This window comes from Micropterus salmoides, unplaced genomic scaffold, assembly GCF_014851395.1.
Source record: "Micropterus salmoides isolate LMB-PRFRI ecotype aquatic unplaced genomic scaffold, ASM1485139v1 Ms_hic_scaffold_21, whole genome shotgun sequence".
Classification (NCBI taxonomy): domain Eukaryota; kingdom Metazoa; phylum Chordata; class Actinopteri; order Centrarchiformes; family Centrarchidae; genus Micropterus; species Micropterus salmoides.
The window spans coordinates 25,986,585-26,010,731 of record NW_024041262.1 but is presented as its reverse complement, the minus strand read 5'-3'; the positions used below and the strand labels follow the sequence as shown (position 1 = coordinate 26,010,731).

At 43.3% G+C, this 24,147-nt stretch overlaps 1 protein-coding gene and 1 long non-coding RNA gene across 5 annotated transcripts in view; one reads left to right on the top strand and one right to left on the bottom strand.

Annotated features, from left to right (window-relative positions):
* Nucleotides 1-3,491: 3,491 nt before the first annotated feature.
* LOC119915620 (glutamate receptor ionotropic, delta-1-like) overlaps nt 3,492-24,147 on the bottom strand; it is a 580,442-nt gene continuing 559,786 nt past the window's right edge. For 3 of the 4 annotated variants that reach the window (XM_038735231.1, XM_038735233.1, XM_038735234.1), the window contains 3 exons: nt 17,526-17,766; nt 14,475-14,613; nt 3,492-8,440 (listed from right to left, as the gene is read on the bottom strand). In XM_038735231.1, the coding sequence (XP_038591159.1) occupies nt 7,974-8,440; nt 14,475-14,613; nt 17,526-17,766 (847 nt within the window). In that variant the 3' untranslated portion in view covers nt 3,492-7,973. The remainder of the gene's footprint in view (nt 8,441-14,474; nt 14,614-17,525; nt 17,767-24,147) is intronic. The other variant, XM_038735232.1, reaches the window with a different exon arrangement.
* Nucleotides 17,708-20,456, top strand: LOC119915622. Its single transcript, XR_005446974.1, has 2 exons — nt 17,708-17,791; nt 19,723-20,456. It is a non-coding gene; the product is annotated as an uncharacterized LOC119915622 (long non-coding RNA).

The following is a 24,147-nucleotide window of genomic DNA, read 5'->3' as shown; positions in this document are numbered from 1 at the left end:
GGTGGTTTTCTTTTCCTTGTTCTGTTCTGGTGGTCTGGCTCAGAGCTCATCCTGCATGTGTGATGAACTTGTTCCTTACCCACTGATTGTGAGCTCCCCTTGCGCTGGGTTAACATGTCTGCTGGTCATTATATTTATTACATGTCAGCTAGTGTGTGTTTTTTGTTCTCATTGATATCTCAGCCAACCTGTCTGTTTGTGCTTCACATTGTTTTAATACCTATTTTTGATTAATAAATGTTTAGAATTTAATATAACTGCTTTCCAGTTATACTTGCCTTCAGAGTGCTAAGGACCTGTTGTTTGTTTCTGAGTTTTGCTGAGCTGAACTTTGTCTTTACCTTCTTTGGTTGTTCTGCAGCAGTGGAAGGAAATGAAGCCTTGAAGGTTCGTGCAAAAACAAATTAACAGCCTGTGTTCACACACCCTGATAATCTTTATTTTTATCAATAGGCAGTTAATGAAGGAAGACCGAGCAGCTGGTCATTAGTTGTTCCTACAGTGAAATAATGAAGCAGAACTTCTTCATTTAATTTTTAAATTTTATATCTGAAAAAGTCTGTTTTGGTGGCGTAAATGTTGTTTTAACTTTGGCAGTTTGCTGCTTACTTTGGTTGCATTTAATGTTTTTCACTTGACTTGAACTACTTTTTACAAACAAACTAGATGGAGACACAGTGGCTAGCTTGGCAGATAGCTAACAGGTTCTTTAATGAATAAACATCCAGGAGACAGCAGGTAGTTTCGGGATGTTTGCCGTTAGAAACACTGAAATACAGACATAAAACATAAACAATCACAATTTTTCCTGCATATGAAGATTGCTGTCACAATAACTACGATTAGCACAATGCTAACTTAACATGGAAAATGCCATTAACGGGCTAACGCGATTAGCATCACGATTGTTTCCAATAACCATTACACGTGAGTCTCATAAAAGATAAGCAGTACTTACAGACATGTGTTCTTATGGATTAAGATGAGACAAAGTGAACAAAAAGAGGGAACACAGCTTTGCTTCCAGGCTTTTCCAGGACCAAGAAAACTATAGCAAGCCTACTAGAACAAACAGAACAAAACAGTCCACATGCAAGCCACTCTGTTAAAGAGGCAGCACATCCATCTTTTTGAAGCCAAACCACCTGCCTGTGAGCGAGGCTGGTCCACATCTAGCTGTTCAGTCTAACAACGTAGACTGCGAGGCTGTTGGCGTCCATGTCGTATCTCCTGCAGCTGTTGTTGTTCTCATTTTTAACTTCAGGCACACATTTTATTGTTTCTTTGCAAAGTGAGTGACGTAGCAAACTGGATAATGTCTGCTCACACATTGTTAAAACAACAAAGATATTACGTAATACCAGATCATTGGATGTCGATGTGATTTCAGTAGAGCTGTCGTTTTCGCGAGAGGATCCTGGAGAGGTTATTTCAACGATGTTCACTGGGTCTTAGAGCTCCTCCTGCTCTACGCGGGCCACCGAGCTTCATACCCGTTTTGCCCAAATAACATTTTTGCTGTAAACGAACGATGGCAAGAAGTAAATCCAAACTTCAAGCATCAAAATGTCTCTTCAGAGACCTGCAGGTGGCTTCAGTTTGTCTCTGCAGTCTGTCAGGTGCACAGCTGGACAAATTCTCTCTCTCTCAAACTAGATCTGCAATTAACTATATGTTTAAGAATTGTTCTTTGATGTCAAGTCATTATTTAAGTTTTTAGAGGTCAAGGGGACGTCTTCAGATATCTCGCTTTGTCGGACCAACAGCCCAAAACTCAACAATATTCAACGGCTCAACATTTTAGACTTAAAGGACTTGGTTATCGACGTTGTTTTCAAATATATACACATTAAAGTTAAATAAAGCGTTAGAGACTTCCGCCAGACGTCCTGCTGTTATCAAAGCAGAGACCGAGGTGATTCCACACTCAGCAGCCAGGCAGTGACTCTCTGAATGAAAGGATTTTTAAAGAAGTCAACTTTAATGGATTTCCTTGTAACATCTCACTGCAGTTAACTAGAAAAATCTGAAATGTAGATGTGATAAGGTTTTATATTGGCTAGGGATGCACCGATGTCCTGATACCCGGGCTCTGGGGATCAGCTGATGCCGTCTTCCTCACCGTGAGGCTGGGAATCTTTCTTTTATCTGCAAAGCAACATCGGGCTTGATATAAACCTTGCTTTTTAACTTTGTAAAACAAAAAGCTCTCTGGGCAAAATGTTTGGGTCCCCCGGCGCACTGCTGACACATTCGCGTTATTGCATTGAATAGATCGGCCCTGTAGATCCCGCTGTCCGTTATCAGTAGGGATGCCTATTATTCGCTCGTCTTCATGACTGAGGTGGATGAATGATAATTGCTAAGAGCTTCTACCTGACAGACAGTGCTGTTCTCAGTCTGAGGTCCAGTGGAGAGTCTGGAAAGGTCGTCTCAGACCTGATTAATCGATGTCTTCCCGCTCGCTCTAAGCAGGTTTCTCTGGATAACTGTGTTAATCTAAAGCAGGTGTACGTTCAAGTCATGTTGATTTGACCAATCGGCTTTAGCTCCTCTGATGGCCTCAAATTGCTGCACAAAAACTTATTTATAACTGTGTTGAACTGAATAGCTAAACCCCCAAATTCTCTTTAACAACTCACATTTAAAAGTGCCCTTTTTCAAATGGAGTTTGGTTATTTAAAGTACTTTGTTCCTTTGTTCTAGAAAGCACCCAGCGATGTTTGACATCCGCAGTTACACAACCATTTAAAGAGTTGGTATTCTGCTCATTTTCAGGTTCCTCATCTTATTTAGAGGTTGTACCAGAACAGGTTTACATGGTTATATTTTTGTCATACTGCACATTGCTGCAGCTCCTCTTTTCAGCCTGTGTTGAAGGCTTCGTTTTAGCTATGGAGTGATACATCTTGTCTCTAAATGATCTTTGTTGGGAGTTGCACATGCTCAGTTCCTAGTTAAGGACTACTAGCCAATCAGAAGCAGAGAAGGGCGGGTCGGCGAGAAGCCGGTAAACGGCTCGGGTTCAGCCGTACGTGTTGCCGACCGGCAACACGGACTGGAGCGAGAGTTTCAGAGCGGTGAGTTATTAATCTGTATCCATAAAGTTTTAACTGAGCTCTGTCTCTACATCACAGGAACAACTTTATGTCCACGGGACTGCCTGGAGGGTAGCTAGTGTTTGGAAGGGAGAGGAGAGCTGTGTGCTGCAGCTCGCTGTTTCTGAGGGCGTGTCGGAGTCGCCGCTCGGCGAGCGTTATATGAGGCGCGTTTAGCTTGACGTCACAGGGATGAAAGGGAAGCGGCTGGACTACAAATGAGCCGTTTTCAGTTCAGTTCAGAGTTTTCTGTGGGAGATGGGAACTCCCTTTGGGCTTTTTCACTTTGTACCAAAAAAGCAGAAACCACCTCTTTAATCACAGTTTTACCTAAAGTAGAGTTACAGAAACACAAACATTTGGCTGTCATTGACACAACATGGGAAACAAATGTGTAAACCATATTTCTTTATTAAAGATTAAGAAACTCCAAGCAGCATATTCATAAATAAAAGAAGGGTCTCCCTTAGATGTACTGTGACAGACTATATGCTATGACAGTTCATGTTTTCATTTTCTGAAGGGGTGCCGGAGTTTTAACGTAAAGGGGGGGTGACACATGAAGCCATCCCAGCACACAGACTTCCTGTTCACCTCCTCTCTGCTGACCAATCGTAACCTCAGGGTCCTCAGTACGTCCGTCGTGTTGTGGATTACAGCGTGACAAGCAAGTCGGTTCACAAAAGCAACTACTGACAGTTAGAAAACATCCACGTAGAGTCCGTTCAGATAAGAGCTGCGTCAGTCTCGATGATCCGGCGGACACAAAAACCAAGTTCAGATAACGTCTGCTTTTCTTCTGCTTGTCCATTTTTCAGACAGAATGAAAGACACGGTACGGTTTTTTAAAATGTAATTGGATAGTCTGTATTCACACATGAGCAGAACGTTAGCTTTTTACCTCCCTTTGGCAGAGATGTAAGATATTCACGGTTTTCTGAACAGAGAAAATGAGACGGTCACATGTTAAACATCTGTAACACATTAAATCTTTTCTCAGACGTTTAGCACACAGATTTAATGCACCAGAAAAGATATTGGTCCTACAACCAACAGGCTAAACTGATCCTGTCATCTGTTTAGGGAACTGGGTGAATTTTGGTTCAGAATCAGCGCCCTAGCCCTCTGAATAAAGTCCATATCGGACAATTCAACGCCAGTAATTTATGTCCAATGCCAACGCTTAGCGCTAATGCAGGACGTAATGTCACCTGTGTGTAGTAAGCTGGAAAGTAAGGGTGCGGCGGTCGGGATGGTTAATGTTAGGGTTGGGTATTGGGTCAATTTTATCAATTCCGATTCCACTTATTGAATCTCAGTTCTGGTTCCTTCACCGCAGATAATGTCAGCGCTCTGTGACCTCGCTCCTCGTCCCCTTCATGGCTAAAGTGAAAACAGTCTCTGTCCTAGAGGGGCGTCTCTGGGGAAGGAAGGATAAAGGATGCAAGGGAGGATGGAGGGAGGTAGAAAGAAAGGAGTAGGGTTGTTATCGTTTCAGTTTTATGGATTCTCTCGTCAGCGCTCGGTGACCTTCATCCTCTTCCTCCTTGCTCCTCGTCCCCTTCATGGCTAAAGTGAAAGGAGTCTCTGTCCTAGAGCGTTAGTTGTTTCTGGGGTGTCATTGTAGCTGGCAGAGCGCGACACGGTGAAGGGTTCAGATTCACGCCGTGTTGAAGGAAACGCTTCGTCACGTCGGAGCTGCTTCCTCCCTCGCAGCAAACCTCCTGACTGCAGTTTTTCAGTGAAGCTCAGCCAAAGTTTGGAGCGTTTGCTGCAGTCCGCCACGGTCCAGGACCGGAACCAGCAGGACTCTCTTCTTCATGCTTTGTTGACGTAACACATGAGGTGACGTTAGGTCGGCGTGGCAGCTGCTGGCAGATCAGAGACACTGACTGTAAAATGCTCACTGCAGTTCAGTCAGGAGCTGAGATATGCAGGAACGCACGGGTGTTCTCGACATTTGGAACCAGTTCTCAATACCCAACCCTTGTTAACTGGCTTGTAACGTGTAGGAAATGCACTACGTAATGCATGGAGGGCTGAGGTCAGTGATTGGAGGTTAACCAAGTGTTTGTCTGCCATAAACACGCTCTTTACCTGATGTTAACACTGTGGGTGTCACATGAGCAGATATGCTAGAAATCAAGAATAACATGTTGGCATTAGGCATAAAGGAAAGTCCTTGAATGTAATCGGGGTTTTGCACAATCGTCCAACATTGACAAACTTGTTTTTGTTTATACTGGTGAGAACAGATTTGCATTAAAATGTAATTGGGACAAAATCAGTTAGCGCTGGCAGTTAATGATTAACACTTGCTGTTCAATCAAAGGAGTTCACCTTCTGACTGACCATCAACAGTATGAGACTTTCTACAAAATGAAGCCCTTCATCCTGACAAGCTAACGTCCCTCCGTTTCTTCTGCCGACATAAAGATGTGAAACTTTTTGGAGGGGAAACCCTTCAAAGGCGAGCTGGTCTGCGTCTGTCTGGAGTCTTAAAGCTCGGGCGCTGAAAACCCTGCTGTGTGCGATCAACGTGTTTCCAAACAGCCAAAGTCTGGCGAATGAAAATGAAGTCAAAACTCATCAGGCCCATAAATGCACATTAATTGCACTTATGAAAGCGAAGAAGAGGGTTGTAGTGTTTGTGTGGGTGGGTTTATATTTCCTGCTGAAAATAATTTTCCATAAAGGTTCCTCATACAGTTTTCCATTCAGCAAACATAATCAGATTCCGTCTATATTACAAGCAGTCGAGGTATGGCACCTGCAGAATCCCCACCATCACGAGCCTCTGATTGCACTTTGGATAACGACGCCCTCTGTCATCCCTGCAGGTGATAATGGATCTCATTAGGAATGACTTGTTGGAATATGAAGCCTCTCTCTCTCTCTCTCTCTCTCTCTCTTTGTGATTAAAATAACTGCACTGCTTGACAGGAGAAAAAACTTGTATACAAGTGTTTGACATTAAATTCTCTAGTATAAAAAAGTAAAGACATCTAATAGAGCTAATAGTTCTTTCCACAAGACTTTTTATCTTCAGGTTAAATATAACAAACACAGAAGGTCAGAGACGGTTGGGCTGCGTTCACACCACCTACTGTTTGATTCCCCCCAAAACTAAAGCACAGAGGTGCCTTAAAACACTGTGTGTTTGGTCACTCAGTGCTGGAAGGGCGTTCAAAACAACAGAGGTTGTTGAGAACGACCGGTAGCTGCATGTCCACCAAAAACTTTTGCTTTTTACTAAACAGGTAAGCAGAAGTTTGATGTTTGCTTGTTGCTTTGCTGTGTTGAGCCCTACAGCTCGTTCATCACATCTCAACGTAAAAGCCCTCTTCAGGAAACAAAAAGAACTAAATGAATTGTGGACTGATGCTAACACTCAGCTGTTTTTGCAGTTTTGTGCACGGCTGGGCAATAAAACAATAATGATAATTAACCACGTTTTGTTTAGTAAATGGGACTGGAAAAACATTTCACTTAATTTTACTCGTGCATATTTGTTGAAAACAGATTTTATCTTAATGCTTCTGAATGTTCACTGTTCAGCATCCAGTGTTTGTTCAGACCAGAAAGAAAAGTTTAAAACCACAGTTGACCTTCACTCAGGAGCAGAAATCATGATTTGACATTTATCCAGATCATTTCCGATATACAAGTCGTGATAACATGTTTAGCCATATCGCCCAGCCCCAGGGACGGGGACTGAGCATTGGGACCGGTTTCTCTTTGGTGAGAACCATAACACCAAAACTCTCTGTGCCGTCGGTGCCGCTGACTTTCTCTCCAGTCAGAATCGGTTCATAACAGCCGCCTGCTCTGAGGGTGTGTTGGTCCTAAAGCTCGTCAAACGCACCGCCAGATGGCGTTTGAGTCTAAAACTCCACAGAATAACATGAGAACTGACACCCGGGAGCAGCACATCTATAGCCTTTCATATACCCAAGAGAGGCGATGCTCATCAACAGCTGAAGTAAAACCAAAACCCAACAGAAGGTGTGAGCGCAGCCTGAAAGTCTCTCCTTCCTCCCGTCTGGTTCCGTCTTCCCTCCCTCCACAAAGTGAAACTCCTCACCTGGACAGTACTAATGCCAAATAAAACGTTACTATAAAAACAAACCACTCAGCCGTGTGTAAAATATGAATCAGATAAAAATCCACTTGTCTCCCCACTTTTACTGAATGATAAATTTACAATCAACATAAGAAAATTAATTTAGACTTTTGATTTGAAGAACAACAGATATTATATATTTAATACAAATGGGAAAAGAAATTGTGATCATTTCTGTCCGATGCTGAAGATATATATAGGGTTGGTACAGAGGTGCATAACAGTAGGTGTCCAACACTAACATGTCCCTACAGCGGTGCATCATGGGTAGTCGCTTACATCGATGAGTTGTGGAGAGACATCGTTTAATTTCGGCACTTAGAAAACAATCACAATGAATTTGCGTCATTGTTTCATATTGAACAAAATTTACAAAGCCAGTCAAACAGTCATAACTTCTTCATCAATGTATATATATATAATTTTTTTGTCTCATTTTGTTTGTTTTTTTATAACTCAACTTCCAAAAATTGAGAATATTCAAAATACACTTTAACCTCACTTCGTTCTCTTGGTATTTACAGATATGTACAAGAGAAAATTACACCCGCCCGCCTCCACGCTTTGTTTTTCTTTTGTAACATCGGACAGGAAGTGAGATACAAAATCTTTTTACTTTGTACACGTTTTTTTTTTTTCTGTAATCATTTTCCTCTAGAGATCCCCAACGCGCCTCGCATCAAAAACCAGACCAAAGTCCAGATCCCCCCCGTCCCCCCTCCTATCACTATATGGATGTGCTGTGAGTGGCCTCAATGGCTTCGGGTATGGGTCCTGCGGAGACTGCCTGGTAGGACATTGGCATGGGTGTCTTGCCAGGGCTCTGCCGGAAGAGCCCCCCGTTGGGGGCCCTGTGTTTGCACTGCATGGTGCCGCTGAGGCTGGTGCTGCTGAGCGGGTGGTGCAGGGGCAACGTGTTGCTGCCAGGGCCCTGGGACGGGGGTAGCGTCCTGCCTAGGGTCCCCCCATGGTGAGGGTGGGGAAGAGGAGGAGGCGGCGCCCCCTCCCCGGGGAGGAAGGTGGTCACAGCGAGGCCCGAGGGCGGGTAGTCCCGCACGGACTCCGGCCCCTGCAGCAGAGAGGCCTGGCTGGGCTGCATGCTGCCGATGTCCAGCGCAGAGATCTCGATAGAGGGGCCGGGGATCTGCTTGTGGGCCAAGTCCTCGTCCAAAAGACTGTTCATACGACGATGCACCTGTGCCAGATTCACCTCCTTGTCCTATAAGAGGAGGAGTGGGGGGTGAAAGAGGGCAGAGGAGAGACAGGGGGAGGGAGGAGAGGAGGGAGGAGGGACACAGAGGCTGAGATTGGCGATGGGCCGGTTTCTCAGACTGTTTCAGGTCTGCTTTGTTTTGAATTGATGGACCGCTATCAGCTGATAGACAGCCTCTTCTTTTTGTCGTTTGGTAAGAAGAGCCCAGTGGGAACTGAGGCCACACAAACCAATTTCAACAGTGCACCTTGAAATCAAACTTGGCCAGTGAATATTAAAGGTTTGATGTCTGGAGGAAAAACAATGCTGGAGCCAAACTGACTGAAGGAGGTCTGTGGTAAAGCTGCGTTTCTTTAGTCTGTGTGTACGCAGGATATCTCAAGATTTAATGGATTGAATCTGGATCTTAAATCCCTGATTGAAGACTTTCATTAGACCTCCGAGTATAAACCAGGAAGATACAGACACCTAATCTTAAGAGTTGGGTTGCAGGCTCAGGAATCCAATTAAGACGTTGGTCTACAAGGAAAGTGAGTTGTTAAGTTCTTGGCAGAGGTTTATTTATTGAACTGAAACTAAAAAATATAAGCAGTTATGTTTTCTTTCCCCTCTGGTGTGTTTTTCCTCGCTGCCCTTGGAGCCGGTACACTCTGTGCAGGAGGATCGGAGAATTGGTTCGCTATCGGAACAATTTAATCCAAACATTGGCTGACTCTGCATCTCCTGCTGACTGCAGCCCTGCGTACTTGTTAGGAACTAATAGACACTTGAGTGTTTCTCTGTTGAACTTCAGGCCTGCGTCAGTACACTGGGTCACGGGAAGGTAAAGGACGAGGGGGAAGGAGCCGTTGACTCGCATATCAAGTGAGGCTCCGGGTCTGAATCCAAATTCTCTGCACGTCTGTGTTTGCATGAATGCAAGCGACAGTCGGGGCAGCCGGGTTGGTGGGAATTTAAAACAAGTCACTTTACAGGAAACGTATGAAGTCAGTCGGAGTTCCTGAACGCAGCACGGCTTGGCTCCAGCATTGGGTTCACTTCAACTCAGAGGTACAATGATATTAGTCACAGTAACTCGTCACAGTGACACAAGTGATATTCAGAACGATGCACACGACACATTTACACTGTATATAGATACACACAGATATTCAGTTGTGTTGCAGTGTTATCAGCACCAGGGTCAGGTCAGGCAACCCCCCCCCCCACCCTGACGCCCACAGAACATTTTCTGTCCATTTGGTTATGTTTTAATTTTTAGAGTAATAATCCTTAAGATTTCCACATCAACCCGTCATGTATTATAAACTACCCTTCTCTCAGTAACATAGCTGGGATTATTACAGGCGCAGCTGAGTTACCAAACGCCTCCTACTTTTACATTAAAGTTCATTAGAGTTCAACCAACAAAACAACAGGTTGGCTTTTATTGTGAAACAGCCACAGGAAATGAAACCTCCAAGCCCGTGGGTTTGTTTGGCTGCGCTGTAAACAGTTTGCGTTTCTGATAGGGAGTAGCTCTTTAAGGCAACAAGGTCCGTCTGCGGCCTGTAGAGTCGGTTACGATTGGCTGTCGCTTAACTCAAGCCGCGCACCCTTTTCTGTATGGGCTATCCGTTCTTCACATGCGCGTAGTTTGTACTGCACATGTGTGAACAGTGTAGTTGCAATTTAAACATTTTATAAAATAAAGTATACACAGTTTTATACAAATACTGAAGACTGAGATTAAAATTGATGTCTCACTTGCTCAATTTGTTCTCGTTTGCACAAGCTAAACGTCAAATGGATCCAGGAAAATAAGATGTAAGCAATTCAAACATGCAATTGAAGTGAAAAAAAAAACCTAGATCCTAGACCTAGATCTAATGGCGACGTCACGGTGGTCACGCCCCCTGCTCCACAGGCCGCAGCCGAACTCTTCTCGTTTAAAGCGGCTTTGCTGCCCCCAGTGGTCCGTACAGAACTCTGCGACCTGTATTATTATTTTACCACAGGTGTCCCCAAATCTCTGTAATCTTAAGGATTATAACTTTAATTTGCCCAACTGTTGCATTCATTTAAAACCCGTTATATGTCGCCCACTGACCAGAGACTAAATTCTAGCAGGAAAAATGTAAATTGTATTTATTTTTTTCTCAAGGACGGTCACTTTTAAAAGCACAGAATCTAAAGACATGATTGGTATCAGCCTTTAAAAATCTCACCATGTGCAACGTTAAATAGTTAAATGTAAACTACAAGTCAGATCCACAAACTTCTACCCCCAAAAGACGTGACCTCTGTGTCCTCTGTTGGGCAGCAGAGCCACTAATGAGAGGTAAAACCAGCAGAAGTTTGTCTCTGACAGCCTGACTAGAGGCAGCGACCAGGAAAACGTTTGCTCTTAGGATGACTGCGCCTAGTGTTGGTCTTAATGTTGACGTAGCGTGGAGACTACTTCCTGTGAAACACGCCTATAATACCGTATAATAGCCATCACAGAAAGCACCCTTAGTATCAGTGCCTTTTCACTGTGGACGAGCGCTGCCGAGGCTACGCGTCTGTCTGCTGCCTTTGTTTCGAACCTTTAAGGAACACATTAACATGCGTGTTTATCCACGAGGCCTGAGAAGGTTTGAATGATCCCTCTCCGGTCTCAAAGAGCTCCTCTCAAAGCCAATTAAAACATCTCAGCACAGGTTATTGTTTCGGCACGCTGGCGTCTCATTAAAATATGTTTTCAGTGGCGTCAAACTGGCTGCTAGCCCAAATAAATAAATGCCTGGGATTAAACCTCAGCCGGTCGTTAAAGACGGGCTGGTGATGCAAGTGGAAAGGAAGAAAACAACAGCCGTCTGAGAGCCTCCATTAATTTAGCAAACAAACAGCTCTTTTAATGAGCGCTGCCAGTGGGGGGGATTTTAAATCACTCTCCCTCCTGCTACTTTGCAAATACTGCAACTGTCGAGTGGGTTGTGCTCAAGTGCGATAAGAACAGTTTCTGGTTCATTTTGGATTCAAGTGGCCCTTTTACAGCCTTTAGCAAAGAACTTTTTTTTTTTCTGAAAAAGCCTCCTTTGATATCAGCATCTCTCAATAAGACAAGTGGCTGGCTGTAAAGTCTGCGGTCACCAACTCTAAAGTGGACATCTGCCCTCCCTGTGGGCTCGGATGATGAACCTCACTTCCACCGTGCAGACAGGACGTTTCTCCGAGGCGGACATTTTCTCTGTGGTCGGCTTAATGATTGAAGCCAATTATGTGGTTAAGTAATGTTTAACTGAAGACAGGAGAGGGACCCACAGCACTCCGATATTAAAGGGTGATTTAGGTATTTTTAAACCTGGGCCCTAGTTTCACATGTTTTGGCGGTGGCATCTAAATGGCGTCCAAAAAGGCTCCGCCCGACAGGCTCAGGCCGTTAAACCAGGTGTCAACATCACAGAAAGGAGCCCTATGAGGGAAGATGACGGCGGAAACGAGAGTCAGAGTTTGTTGTGTTGGGGTAAGGAAATAAAGTCTTGCTAGCAGCTCCTCTCTGTACACAACAAACTCCTCTCCTTCGTTTCCACCAGCGTCCTCCTGCAAAAAATCGCCGCTCCCGAGATTTCAGAGCGACAACTGTCCTTGAGCGAGACTTCAGTTTCCTGTTAGAAGCGGGTCACCAGGAATCCCTCGTAGGGATCCTTTCCATGATGTTGTCAGACACCTGGTGTAACAGTCAGAGCCTGTCGCTCGCAACAAGAAGCTCTTTCTGGGGACGCCATTTTGACGGGCGCAATAGAGGAGCCTAAGGACCTCGCTCCCCCTTCCAACCCATTGTACGTTAGTCAACGGCGAGAGACAACAAAAATGTTTAGATCCCGTTTGAATTCTTGAGTCCTGAATCACGCACATGATGTTTGTCAGTTTAAAAGATCATTGAAGTCAAGAAAGTCTCAGTTTGTCGTAAAAAGTAAGATTTAGTTTATGTGAAACCGCTCGATGAACTACATCTCAGTCTCATCACCAACATGTTAGCTCTGCGATGCTAAGCTAACGGTTATTGTTTGCTTGCTATTAGCTGGATAACTTAGCTTATGTTCCGCGCACAGATGTATCTCACCTGGTGTGTTTAAACCAAGCTTCCGGTCAGCGAACTGATGCGAACGCGGAGGACACATTGGTGGATGTCACAGTGGGGAATCGAACCCTGGTATACCACACCAAAGGCATGTGTCTTATCCACCCTTCAGCCTGTTGTTCTCTAGACAAAATCAACGTGAATTACAGATGCACCTAGCTAAGCAAGCTAGCTAGCTCCACACACAGCTGTTAGCTCCACCTTCTCGTCCGGTGCCGGCGCCCTATCGGCCAAACTCGAGGCTTGAAAACGGTGGTCAGCGGGTGACGTCCCGATGACTACGCCCACTTCTTTTATACAGCCTGTGGTTTAGTCCAACTACTCGTGGTCCTTTCATCACATCATCTACACACGGAAGCCATTTGACGTTAGCTTCAGTCACTGGGAGAAACAGTTCTGACGCCACACACGCGACTTTTGGGTTTGGGGTCTTTGTAATTACGTATTTTCAGTTTTACGACAAACTGCGACTTTCTTGATTTAAACGATCTTTTAAACTGACAAACATTTCATTTCAGACGGGTCCCATGATGGTTGGCCGGAAGGGGAGGGGCTTAGGCTCTCTATTGCCCCAAAGGAAAATGTTGCCGCTTAACTTTTCTGGTTGAAACCTGCAACAAAAGCTATTATTTACTAGCTAGCTTCCATTGGTGTTTGCCTCTTTTTTTCAAACTAGATAAACAAGGTTGGGCTTCAAAATATGTCAAATTGCTCTCAAGTTATCCAAATCAAATCAGTTTTATAACATAGTTTTAATAGTAGTTATTAGTAGTAGTCTAAACTCTCCTCAGAGTTTTTTGGATTGGTTCGGCCTCCAGCTGCCACCTCAGTTATTGAGATGCAGTCTGGTTTTGCAGGCTAATCTGAGTTAGCTAAAGCACTACAAAAGATTCCACTGGTTCAAATTTAACTCGAGTAAAAGAAGATCATTTCTTCTTCCAGAGCAGTTCTGCCGCACTCAGTTTGTTTTAATAATCAACAGCCAATGAGAAGCCCAGTGTGTCTCGGAGATTCCTTTTCGCCAGTTTCCTGTTTTAAAGAGAAGACGACTGATGTTTGAGGATAAGAACTCGCTGGTTCAAACGCCACCTGGTTGAGTGATCTTTAAAGTTAAAGGGTTAGAAATAAGATTGAGTTGTAGTAGTTGCGTAATAGGCATGCACTAAAAGGCACCGAGCTTGTTTGCAGGATTTCCATCACAGTGTAATCAGCAATTCTTTGTGTTCAACACGCCGACAACAGGTAAAGGTGAGGTCAGAGGTCAGCCCTTATGGAATGTGTTCACACAGTTAAAGATGAGCGACTGAAACAAAGCAGGGACGAACAGAAAGGCACTAGAAGAACTAAAGGTGGTGGGGGGTGCAGTCCAAATTCAAATCAATTGCAATTAAGGCCAAGCTGTCTGTTTTCAGATCAGGAACCAAATTAATTCGGGCCATTTTTCCCTCTTGGTATAGAGGTGGAACGTCTGGTTCTGGAAACAATTTCCTGTTCTATTTTCTGATAAGGAAATTGATAATTAGCTTTTGCAGTGGAAGGTTTAATGAGCTACCAGAGACTTTAAGGAAAAGTCTGATTTAAGCTTAAGGATCTTGGTGAAGTATTACATCACCTGCGACCAGCCTTAAAGAAAAGCTCTTTTATTTTTGAGTAATCATGTTATTTAGTTTATGGTTAACATGGAGGGAGAAAAAAATGAATAGATGACATTAAGGCTTCCTGGAGATGAGAAATGTATTTAAATACAAAGCCCTGCATGTTCATGTTAACTGGAATATTTATTTCCAGAAGTTTCGGCCACAGAAAAGCAGGAATGAGTCGCGTTTCTGCTCAGTTGTAGATTCACAATTGACCAAAAATCAACCCTCGAAAAAACAGAAAGGATTCTTTTTGTTGTCTTTATTTTAAATAGTTGTGTAGGAGGTCTATTCTGACCTGTATCAATAGCTTCTGCTTCATCCCAGCCTCTCTCTCTGTCTGTCCAAATGTCCCTCCTCCCCTCCGATGAAGCAGTTGTAATGTCATTATATGTCAATGGACCAGAAACCCTTGCCAGTCTGTAATCCTTAGTAACCTGCACGAGATCATAGACAGTCAAGTGTAAATAAAAAGGATAGATGGAGAGAAGGAGAGGAGATAGATAACACGGGCGTCCACATTGACATATAATTTGCAATAAGACGTGACACAGTGAAAGTACCAGGGGTTATGGACTGGGATGTTGGAGACAGATCTTATTGCTAAAAGGGCGACACACCCGAAAGTACACCGCCTGCTCACACTTTAGTTTATGGATCCACGTCAAAGCTTCGCTTCCATTTGGTCCCCTGTCACATGACACAAAGCTGCCTCCTGAACGTTTGTGTTGTGTTTGGCACAGGTGGTGAATGTCTGGAGGTAGAACTAATAAAAGCAGGTCTGAGGTCAGTTTATGTTCAAGTGTAGCCTTGTGAGTCCCAGTTCCAGACTATATCCTAATATGGGTCTAGTTTTTGGGTCTGAATCTCTCTACGAGGTAGAATATTTAAAGGACGTGAGCAGGCATCTCATTTTGAGCCGAGACTGACTGTCGCTGGCTAATTAACATTAATCCATTAAAAGTGAAACCTTTGGCCTCTCTGCAGCCACTATCGTAACAACAAGACCAACTACATTTCTCTCTAGCCACAGAATAAATCCAAGATAACTTTCTGGGAAGCAAATGTTCATTTTCTGGACTTGAGTCAAAATAGTTTGCGTTTCCTTGTGCAAAAGTGTTTAGTTTTACTTCTTCTGGTAAAAGAATATGCAAAAGAATCAGTCTGAAAAGGAAAAATAACCCTCTGATCGTCTTCCTTAGACATAAATGCAGGGCTGGACAATAATGACAGTTATCACAATGTTCAATAAATGTTTGATCTAATTCACTTGAATCATGAATGAATTAGCTCTTAATTTGTCTAGTAAAATATTTATTTTGTTGAGTAAAAGGGACTGAAAAAAAGATTTTACTGTAATAGTTTTGAATGTTCTGCCTCAGATTTGTGAAGTGATTCACTGTTCGGCATCAAGTGTTTGTTCTGACCAGAAAGAAAAGTTTAAAACCACAATTGACCTTCACTCGGGAGCAAAGTCAGCCTTTAAACTTTGTAAAAAGAAATAATGATTCGAGATTCATCCCGATAATTATCGATATCAAATGACATGAAATGTTTTATTGTGACAACATTAATATTAGGGCTGGGCAACTCATTAGTTAATCAATGCCGCCAATTATTTTATTTTTAATGCTGTTAAACTGATGTGGTCACATATTTTAACATATTCTAATACTGTTTAATGCAGTGCAAAAACGGCAGCAGCGTGACGAGGCACTGAGCGTTTTTTTCCGGTCACCTAGAGTTGAAAAATGTTCAACTTTGGGAAACTCTGCGCTCGTCACTTTTTACCCAGCTGTCCAATCACAGCAGAGGAGGGGTTGTTTTATTGTGCAGCCCTGCGTCTATTCATATTTAGCTACAGAGTGAATATTGGACATGTTGAACACAAACAGACTCCAATGGGATGATAATGTTGCTCTGTTTGCTAACATTTTAGCCATGACAGTTTTGTTTTGGAGTCAGTCTGCCACGTAGTAAATATGTCAGAATTAGGATGCAGTGTGGTCCTGGGACACAACATGACTTTTCTGAGGGGGGAAATGGCACTCGCTGAATTGTGTAAACGATGTAGGTATGACATGTTTTGTCTGTGGTCTAATTTCAGTGTTGAACGTGGACCTTTGGTGGTGACAAGAGTTCAGTTCCAACACTGTTACGTAAGATTTATCTTCACTAAACACAACAATTATGAGAGGTTTCCTTTACAATCATTCTTGAAATGGTTGTCAGTGTTCATTAATATTAATTGGATTGCATTAATGTTTAATTAATTGCTTTCCTCTGTGAATGTGTAACTATTAGCTCAGCTGTTAGAGGGGCTTGTATTTCATTAAAAAGAGAGCGATCTGGTAATTGAATGCTATATGGTTTTTATTCAGTAGGCACTTAGTAAAGCTTGAGTATCTATTAGCAACAACAGCAAGTGATATGGACCAACTGTGATAATGTCACTGTTAATGTTAAAACCCAGGGTGAGCTGCACTTTAAGGTTCTCTTGGATATGATAAATCACTTTCTTGTCTCACAATGAAAAGGGAAAATGTGTCTGTTATCATTCTCTGCCTGAGCGATCTCTCTCGCATGCTAAGTATAATCTCTTTTCCGAACCCTTGGGTGCAGGAAACTACCAAAGCCTCACTGTAGAAAATGAGTTTATAACAATAATTCAATACCGACCACTTGAATGGTTACAGATCCGGCACTGGGAATTAATCATTAAAGTCTGCGGGAGTACTCGGCTGTTTTAGCAAAGGGGGTTTTTGCTGGGAAACATACATGACATGCCAACAGCCGAATCCTGACTTGCTGGGCTAATTCGGCGTTTTCAATTCCACGTTTGCCTAAGGCCTCGAGTGTGTGCATCAAGGCCAAGAGGAGCGACTCCCGAGTGGTTCGGGAAGCTGTTGTTTCATGAGCGGATTAGTAAAGGTAATGGTCGAGTGGAGTGTGCAGTGTGCTTCATGTGGTTTAGAGAATATGCCAAACAAAAACAGATGAGCTCTGGCGTCTGTAAGTGTAGGACGAGGTGGGTGGGGAGCGATGGACGGATAAAAGAAAAAATGGAGGGGGGGGGGGGGGGGGGTAATAATAAGAGACCAAATTTGATTTCAATCAGTGGCCTGGGCTGATGTGGCACAGAGCACATCTACCTACTCTACCTATCTCGCCACCCTCGGTCCCCCAGCTCTCCAGCACTAACTCTAGTTTCCTAACTCTCTCTCCTCTACAGCTGGGTGTACTGGAGCTCCACTAAGTCGGGGCTCGCGTCTGCGGCTGGATCCTTAAAGTAGAGTGTGGCAGTGTCTTCCCCCCGCTGGCCCGTCCGCCGGGCCCTGTGCTCGGTCACCTCTTTGGGCTGCTCCTGGCGGCAGCGGTTGCTGTTCCACCAAGCCTCCAGCCCGGCCACCAGGCAGGCCAGCAGCAGGCCGGCGGCCAGGATGCAGAAGACTCCGGCGAAGCTGTGCAGCTTGAGGGAGCGGCCGTCGGGGTGGGCGCTGGCGTGGCTGTTGAGGTCGCAGCGGCCGGTGCGGGGCCACCACTTCTGCTTCATGATGTCCAGGTCGCCTTTCTCCTGCAGCTCCAAGATCCTGAAGATTGAGAAGAGATGAACAGGTGAGTCGAAGAAACCATAAATGCGACTTTCTGACATCAAGGGGGGAATTCAACATGTGAAATAGATCCTTAGAGATGTCAATCCTGATGGCTGCCTCATATCTGCTGTCACTTGTACACCACATAACCCTGGTTCTTTTTCTTAGACGAACCAAAAGCATAAATAGTATTGGGGTTAATTCGCTGCATTTATTTTTATAGAGAGAAATTTCTTAATTTTATTGGACAGAAAACAATCCACAAATGCATTCACTATCTACAAATATATAGTTTTACATTTGTGATGTGTAAAATCATGTTCACAAAAATACAGTGCGATTTGCAGGTCACGTTACATTTGTGACTTCCTTTTATGCATTTGTGGAATTTTGTCCACTCTGTAAACAGAGATCTGTAAATGTGAAAGCAGTTTATTCACTACACCAGCAGGTGGTAGCGACATTGCCTCTCATGAGTTGTAAGAATATCCATTGCAGTACCCAGGGTCATCTGTAGGAGACAACAACTTCTGCTGGACCGATGGGCTCTACTCAAATCTAAATTTTTATGTTTATATAGTTTACTATTGAATACTTTATTTGTTTTACATGTATATTTAAATAAATAAAAAGTACTGTTGTACCTACTGTTTGTAGGAGCTATTGTAAACCCTATGTATAAGGTTACGGTCCTTAAATGTACAGTCATCGTCCATTTTCTGTTGAGCTTTTGCATGAAGAACTGTATTTTTTGTAGGGTTTATATGACACCTCAATACTGGAGATCTATCTTGGGGTGCTGTTCCCAACCCAAAACTGACATTACTGGGGGACCTCTTAGACACATGAGGGGTTCACAACATGTTCACTTTATCAGACTAGCCCTATTTCGGCTACTAAATGAATAGCCATTTGCTGGACCACCAGGGGTCCTTAAGGGTAATAAATAGTAAATTTAATAAATTTACTATTTAAAAAAAAAAGTTTTCACCATAATTCCATCCATAAGTAACACAATGACAGAACGTTTGACTAGGGTGGTGATGGCACATAGATAAGATGCTTGCCTTTGGCAAGTTCTGACAATTTGAATACCACTCAAGATTTGGGTAAACCACAAAAAGACTGAATGCAAGGCAAGAGAATAAATATACCTAATGCTTTGTCCTTTCAGTATGTATATATCTTGCACAAAGTTTCTCCTTTTTGCCCATATTGACATGGTTGATTGTATTTTACCTTTTTTGTGGGGAAGAAGAAATAGTCAAAAGATGTTACAACTTAATTGAAATGCAGTATTCCTGATTGGGCTTTATAGAATACAGAACTTCTCTTCATATACTTTTACAAAGCTTTCTTTCACAGCTCTGACAGGAAGGTGAAACATATTACTACAAACACAAATTTTCAAGATGTAAAACAATGATAAAGTATTCAATAGTAAACTACACTTATCTAGAGTGAGGTCCAGCATAAGTTGTTGTCTCCTACAGATGACCCTGGGTACTGCAATGGATATTCTTACAACTCATGAGGCAATGTTGCTACCACCTCCTGGTGTAGCTAATAAACTGCTTTCACATTTACAGATCTCTGTGGTACAGAGTGGACAAAATTCCACAAATGTAAAAATACACATTTGTAGATAGTGAAACATTTGCACATCATAGTACACATTTGTGGATTGTTTTCTGTGGGTTACAAATATTAAAGTCCAATAAAATCTTCCATAAATGACACTAATACAACATTTAAAATTGTCTTTTGCGGACGGTTGTTCGACAGTCCTAAGTGAATACATTTTCTAAAATTGCCCCTGACAAATAACCCCATATTACAAAGAAAGACTAAAAGTAAACTGAACCGAAAGGTCACAATGAAATTAAAATATAAACTAATAAAAAATCCATAACTATAATAACCTCGGCTGCTTTGTTTGTTTCCCATTTACAGAGGCAGGGCTGACTGCACAGAGGAGACTGCGAGGAGATATTCACTGAATCTGACAAAAAGACCTGTTTTGGATTAGAATACAGACCCCTGTTTTAATGTGGCCATGTTGAAATTGTTGAACAAAGTAGATTTAAACCCCCTCAAAAAACCCTGATTTCTTCATGACAACAGAATTTTGAGGTGGTGACCACATGCTTGTAACAGTACATTTAAAATAATATACAGATCATTAGAATTGTTCATATTTAGCAGCAGTCTGCGTGTGGTTTGAGTGAAAGATGCAGTTTCGTGACGTCAACATGAAGGCTGTACTCGTGTCACACTCTAATTATTCTTGAACCTGCAGACAATCCCACAATAGGCCTGCACAATGAAGCAATTTAGCATCAATACTGCTGCAATTTTGTTATTGAAATTAGTCAATATGGGCGATTACATGACGTGTTAAATGGTACTAATCAACGTTACGGAGCAGGGGAGGTGTTCAATGCTGCAGTCACTCACATTTTGAGTATTTTCAGTAAAATTGAATTAGGCATAATAGAGATTTTACTTGTCAACTTCTTTTGTGTTTTATTTCACCAAGGTGATAATTTGTTGCTTTAATGTTTCAGAATGACAGCTGGATTGATTTGTTGTTTTATTTGCTGTCCATCTGAGGTAATATCAGTCATCTTGGCGCTTTCATAAGTGAGGTGTTCACCCATCATGATTAAATGGTCGATTAACATAAATTATTTTTGCAAGAAAGATGAGAATTGACGTTTTAAGTGGAGGGCAAGTAAGAAATGGCAGCTGTGAGATGATATTAACTTTAGTTTTATTTCTTACTCCCTGTTGTGCTATCACTTTACTGGGCATTTTACTAAAGACTTAAGGCCTGTTGAGCGAGTACAAACAGTTAGGTGTGGATCTCTGACCCGCCAGCAGAACCCAGTTAAACGCATAATATTTAAATGACACTTGTTGCTGAAGCGTAAGCCCCTCGTGTAAAGACCAGCGAGTCTACCAGAGAAAGTCCACTGAGCAAAGCTACCAACAAGGTAAAAACAAATTACCCGCCGGCTAAAACTCATCCATGTGCAAACACAGACATGCCTTGTTCGAATAGCATCCCTTCTTGGAGTCCAGTAAAGGTCTCTGTGATTGTCATCAGTCCCAGAGCACGGTGTCCATTATCCTTGGGGGCATTCACTTTGAAAAATTAAACTCAGCAGACACCTGACTTTGGCCGATCATTCGCTCGCATGCTTTCTCCTACCACTGATATGCAGACGATACACAACTCTACCTATCCTTCCCGCCAAAAGACCACTCCATCTCAGCACAGATCATGGATTGCCTCTTGGACATATCCAAATGAATAAAGGCTTTCCAACTTCAACTAATCACTGTAAGACTGAACTATTGCTCATTCCAGCCAAGCAGCCTATCCACCATAACATCAAACTAAAAAGTGGTGAGAAACTTGGGTGTCATGATTGATGACCAGCTGTCCTTCTCAGACCATGTTGCTGCTTTGCTCGAAACAACATACCTTATTCAGTATGCCACCGAACAACTGGTATAGGCCATGCGTAAGGTTACATTCAAGTCCCTGATGCTGCACACAGAGCTACTACTGGGTCTGCACCATCTACCTAAACTCCATAATACAAACCTACGTTCCTTCTGGGCCACTGCGCTCCTCCAACAAACACCGCCTGGCTCTGCCATCCCTCCACACAAAGCTGTGACACCACAATGGTGCAACAAGCTTCCACATGCCATCAGAGCAGGGGCGTTCCTCTCTAACTTGTTTTTGATTTGCACTGTGGTAGAGCGGGTTGCCCTTTAATCGGAAGGTCGGCGGTTCAATCCCCGGCTCCTCCAGGCTGCATGTCGAATCGTCCATTGGCAAGATACAGAAAAATTAATTGCCCCTGGTGGCTGTTCCACCAGTGTATGAATGTGTGTGAATGCAGATGTAGTGTAAAAGCTCTTTGAGTGGTCGAAAAGACTAGAAGGCGCTATACAAATATGGAGCATTTACTATATTTCTTTCCCTAGGTATTAACCCCACTGATGCCAAATGTTCTTTACTTCACTACAGTGTGTTAGACACAAAAAACAAAACATTCAGGTCATTCCTTCAGTCGGTCTGCTGCGTCTTACCATCTGTGCAGTACATGATTGGTTAGCCCCTGACTCAGTAACCATCAAGTGTAAACAATTTTTTACAGTGCATTGTGGGATGTTTTCAGACTTTTAGAATCACAACTCCCATCTCTGATTTGTTCAGTTAGACAAATGATTGACCAATCAGAGCTTTGTAAGCAGTATGAAGAATGTGGACTCCATCTTCCCACAAGGCTAGCTAGCTAACTGGATTGGTAGGAAACAGAAAAATTGACATAACTGCACAGGTTGTATTGTGTCTTAGTTAGCTGCTCATAGAAACACGTCGCAGGATAGATATGTCTCTCGCTACTGAGCGGTACCTTGAATGATTTTAGACCTGAATATCAGGCACTGTTTAGTACGGTGTCATTATATAGACTGACAGCTCAGCACTTCCAGCATCCCTGATATAAATCCAAGAAATTAGTTGAATTAAGTTATTTAATTCAATAAGTCCACTCACAACAACCTGTACCCATCTCATCTACACCATCTTTATGGCCATTTTCCCTCCACAAAGATTACAACGTTATTCTTAATCCCACCTACATTAAGGCTCAACAAGCACACCACCAGACCTATGAAATAATTGTAGATGTTGGTAGCAATTCAGAGGTCTGGAGCCAAACTACAAACAAGTGGCAGCAGGAAAGACCGTTGAGGAGACTCCTTGTGTTGATCTTCTGGTGAACATTAACACAGAGCAGCAGCTCGCCTCCTTTGACCTGAAACTTCTTGATACTTCCTATACATGGCTGTACTGGTTTGTAACAGACACTAAGTTTCATCCAGCAGGCCTGCTGTTCTCGTTTTGTTGAGTTATGGAGTTAATTAAGCAAGCTCTGCCACGACCACTGAAGTACAGTCTGCTTTTAGCTGCGGTAAAATCAGAGCCCAATTTGCTATATTTAATATGCTCAACTCAGCGTGAACATGCTGAAGGTCAGTGCACTGCAGTTTCCATCTACCACCCCACCCCCTACCGAAACACCCCGAGGACAAAATAGTTTTACAGCACAAATGAGCAGCAGAAGCAACAAAGTCTGTAAAGGTTGTTAATGGCAGGATTATCAAATGGAAAGCCAGGGATAGAGGTAATACAGCAGTTATGGGACTAGGTATTAAAATGATGGTTGGAAACGTGGAGATAATGGTTTTCGTGCTCAACAATAGCTCTGCCCTCAATTTAACACTCGAGCACATTATTCCTGGTCGTCCCTGAGCGCTGTGCTGCGAGGATGCCTCGGGCCGCAGGACGCCTGCTCAACTGGGCCGGGCCAGTGCAAAAACTCCATTAATAACCAGCGGTTTTGTCTCTATTCAGAGCCACAAATTAATCCCTAAATAAACACAGCACTGCTTAATTAAAGAGGAAGAATGAGGTGCAGAGGGAGGAGGAGGAAAGGGGAGGCCATGATTGAGAAACAGTCCCACAGGCAGCAGTGAAGCCGACCATTGCTGCAATCTGCCACCAAGGAAGACACACAAGGTGAGCTGCATCAGCTCGCCAGAGCAGGGAAAAAGTTAGAGAAGACTGCACAACCAGAGAATCATTCAAGTCGAGACAAGTTTGTCTGGATGGCACAAAATTCGCATGGCAGCCGACCTTTTCAGATCAGATTCAAACAGACATGAGAGAGTAAGAGGTTTGATCCATCTAAAACTTGTGAACTTGCTTGACCTTCTCGTGGATTTGATATCACTGAAAGGAGAAGCAACCATGAAGATACTTTTCAAAATAAGTCTCTGCAAAGGAAACAACATGTCAGACTTTGAGCTTTAATTTGTTCACATCCACATCAGATTAACAATGTAAAGCCACCGTATCCACCTGGTTGTCATTGTTTCGGATTCACAACCGAGCTGCCGAACACTTTCAGACTGCTCCGAGTCGTGGCTCTGCTGCCTCGTCCTCCCCTCAGCTGATCTGATCCGGACACTCGTCGGTTACAAAGCGGACCGTCTCAAAGCTTTAAAGAGCCGATCTGAGAAACAGGATTTGCTCGCTGTCTGAGCATGGCCTGGGAGGACGAGAGGGGATCACACAGAGCTGGAGAGCGAGAGAGCGGAAGGATGAAGATGGAAGTCGACGGGACAGGAGGGGGTAGTCAGATAAACGCAGCCGGAGGAGTGTAAATGACATTTGCGGTGTAGGGTTGCTGTCAGGCCTCGGGCGTGCCTCCCACGCAGCCACGGGGCACGAAAACTCATCCAAGAGAGCCCATTTCCCCTCAGCACGGCCAATCTGCAGTCTGCTCCGGTAAT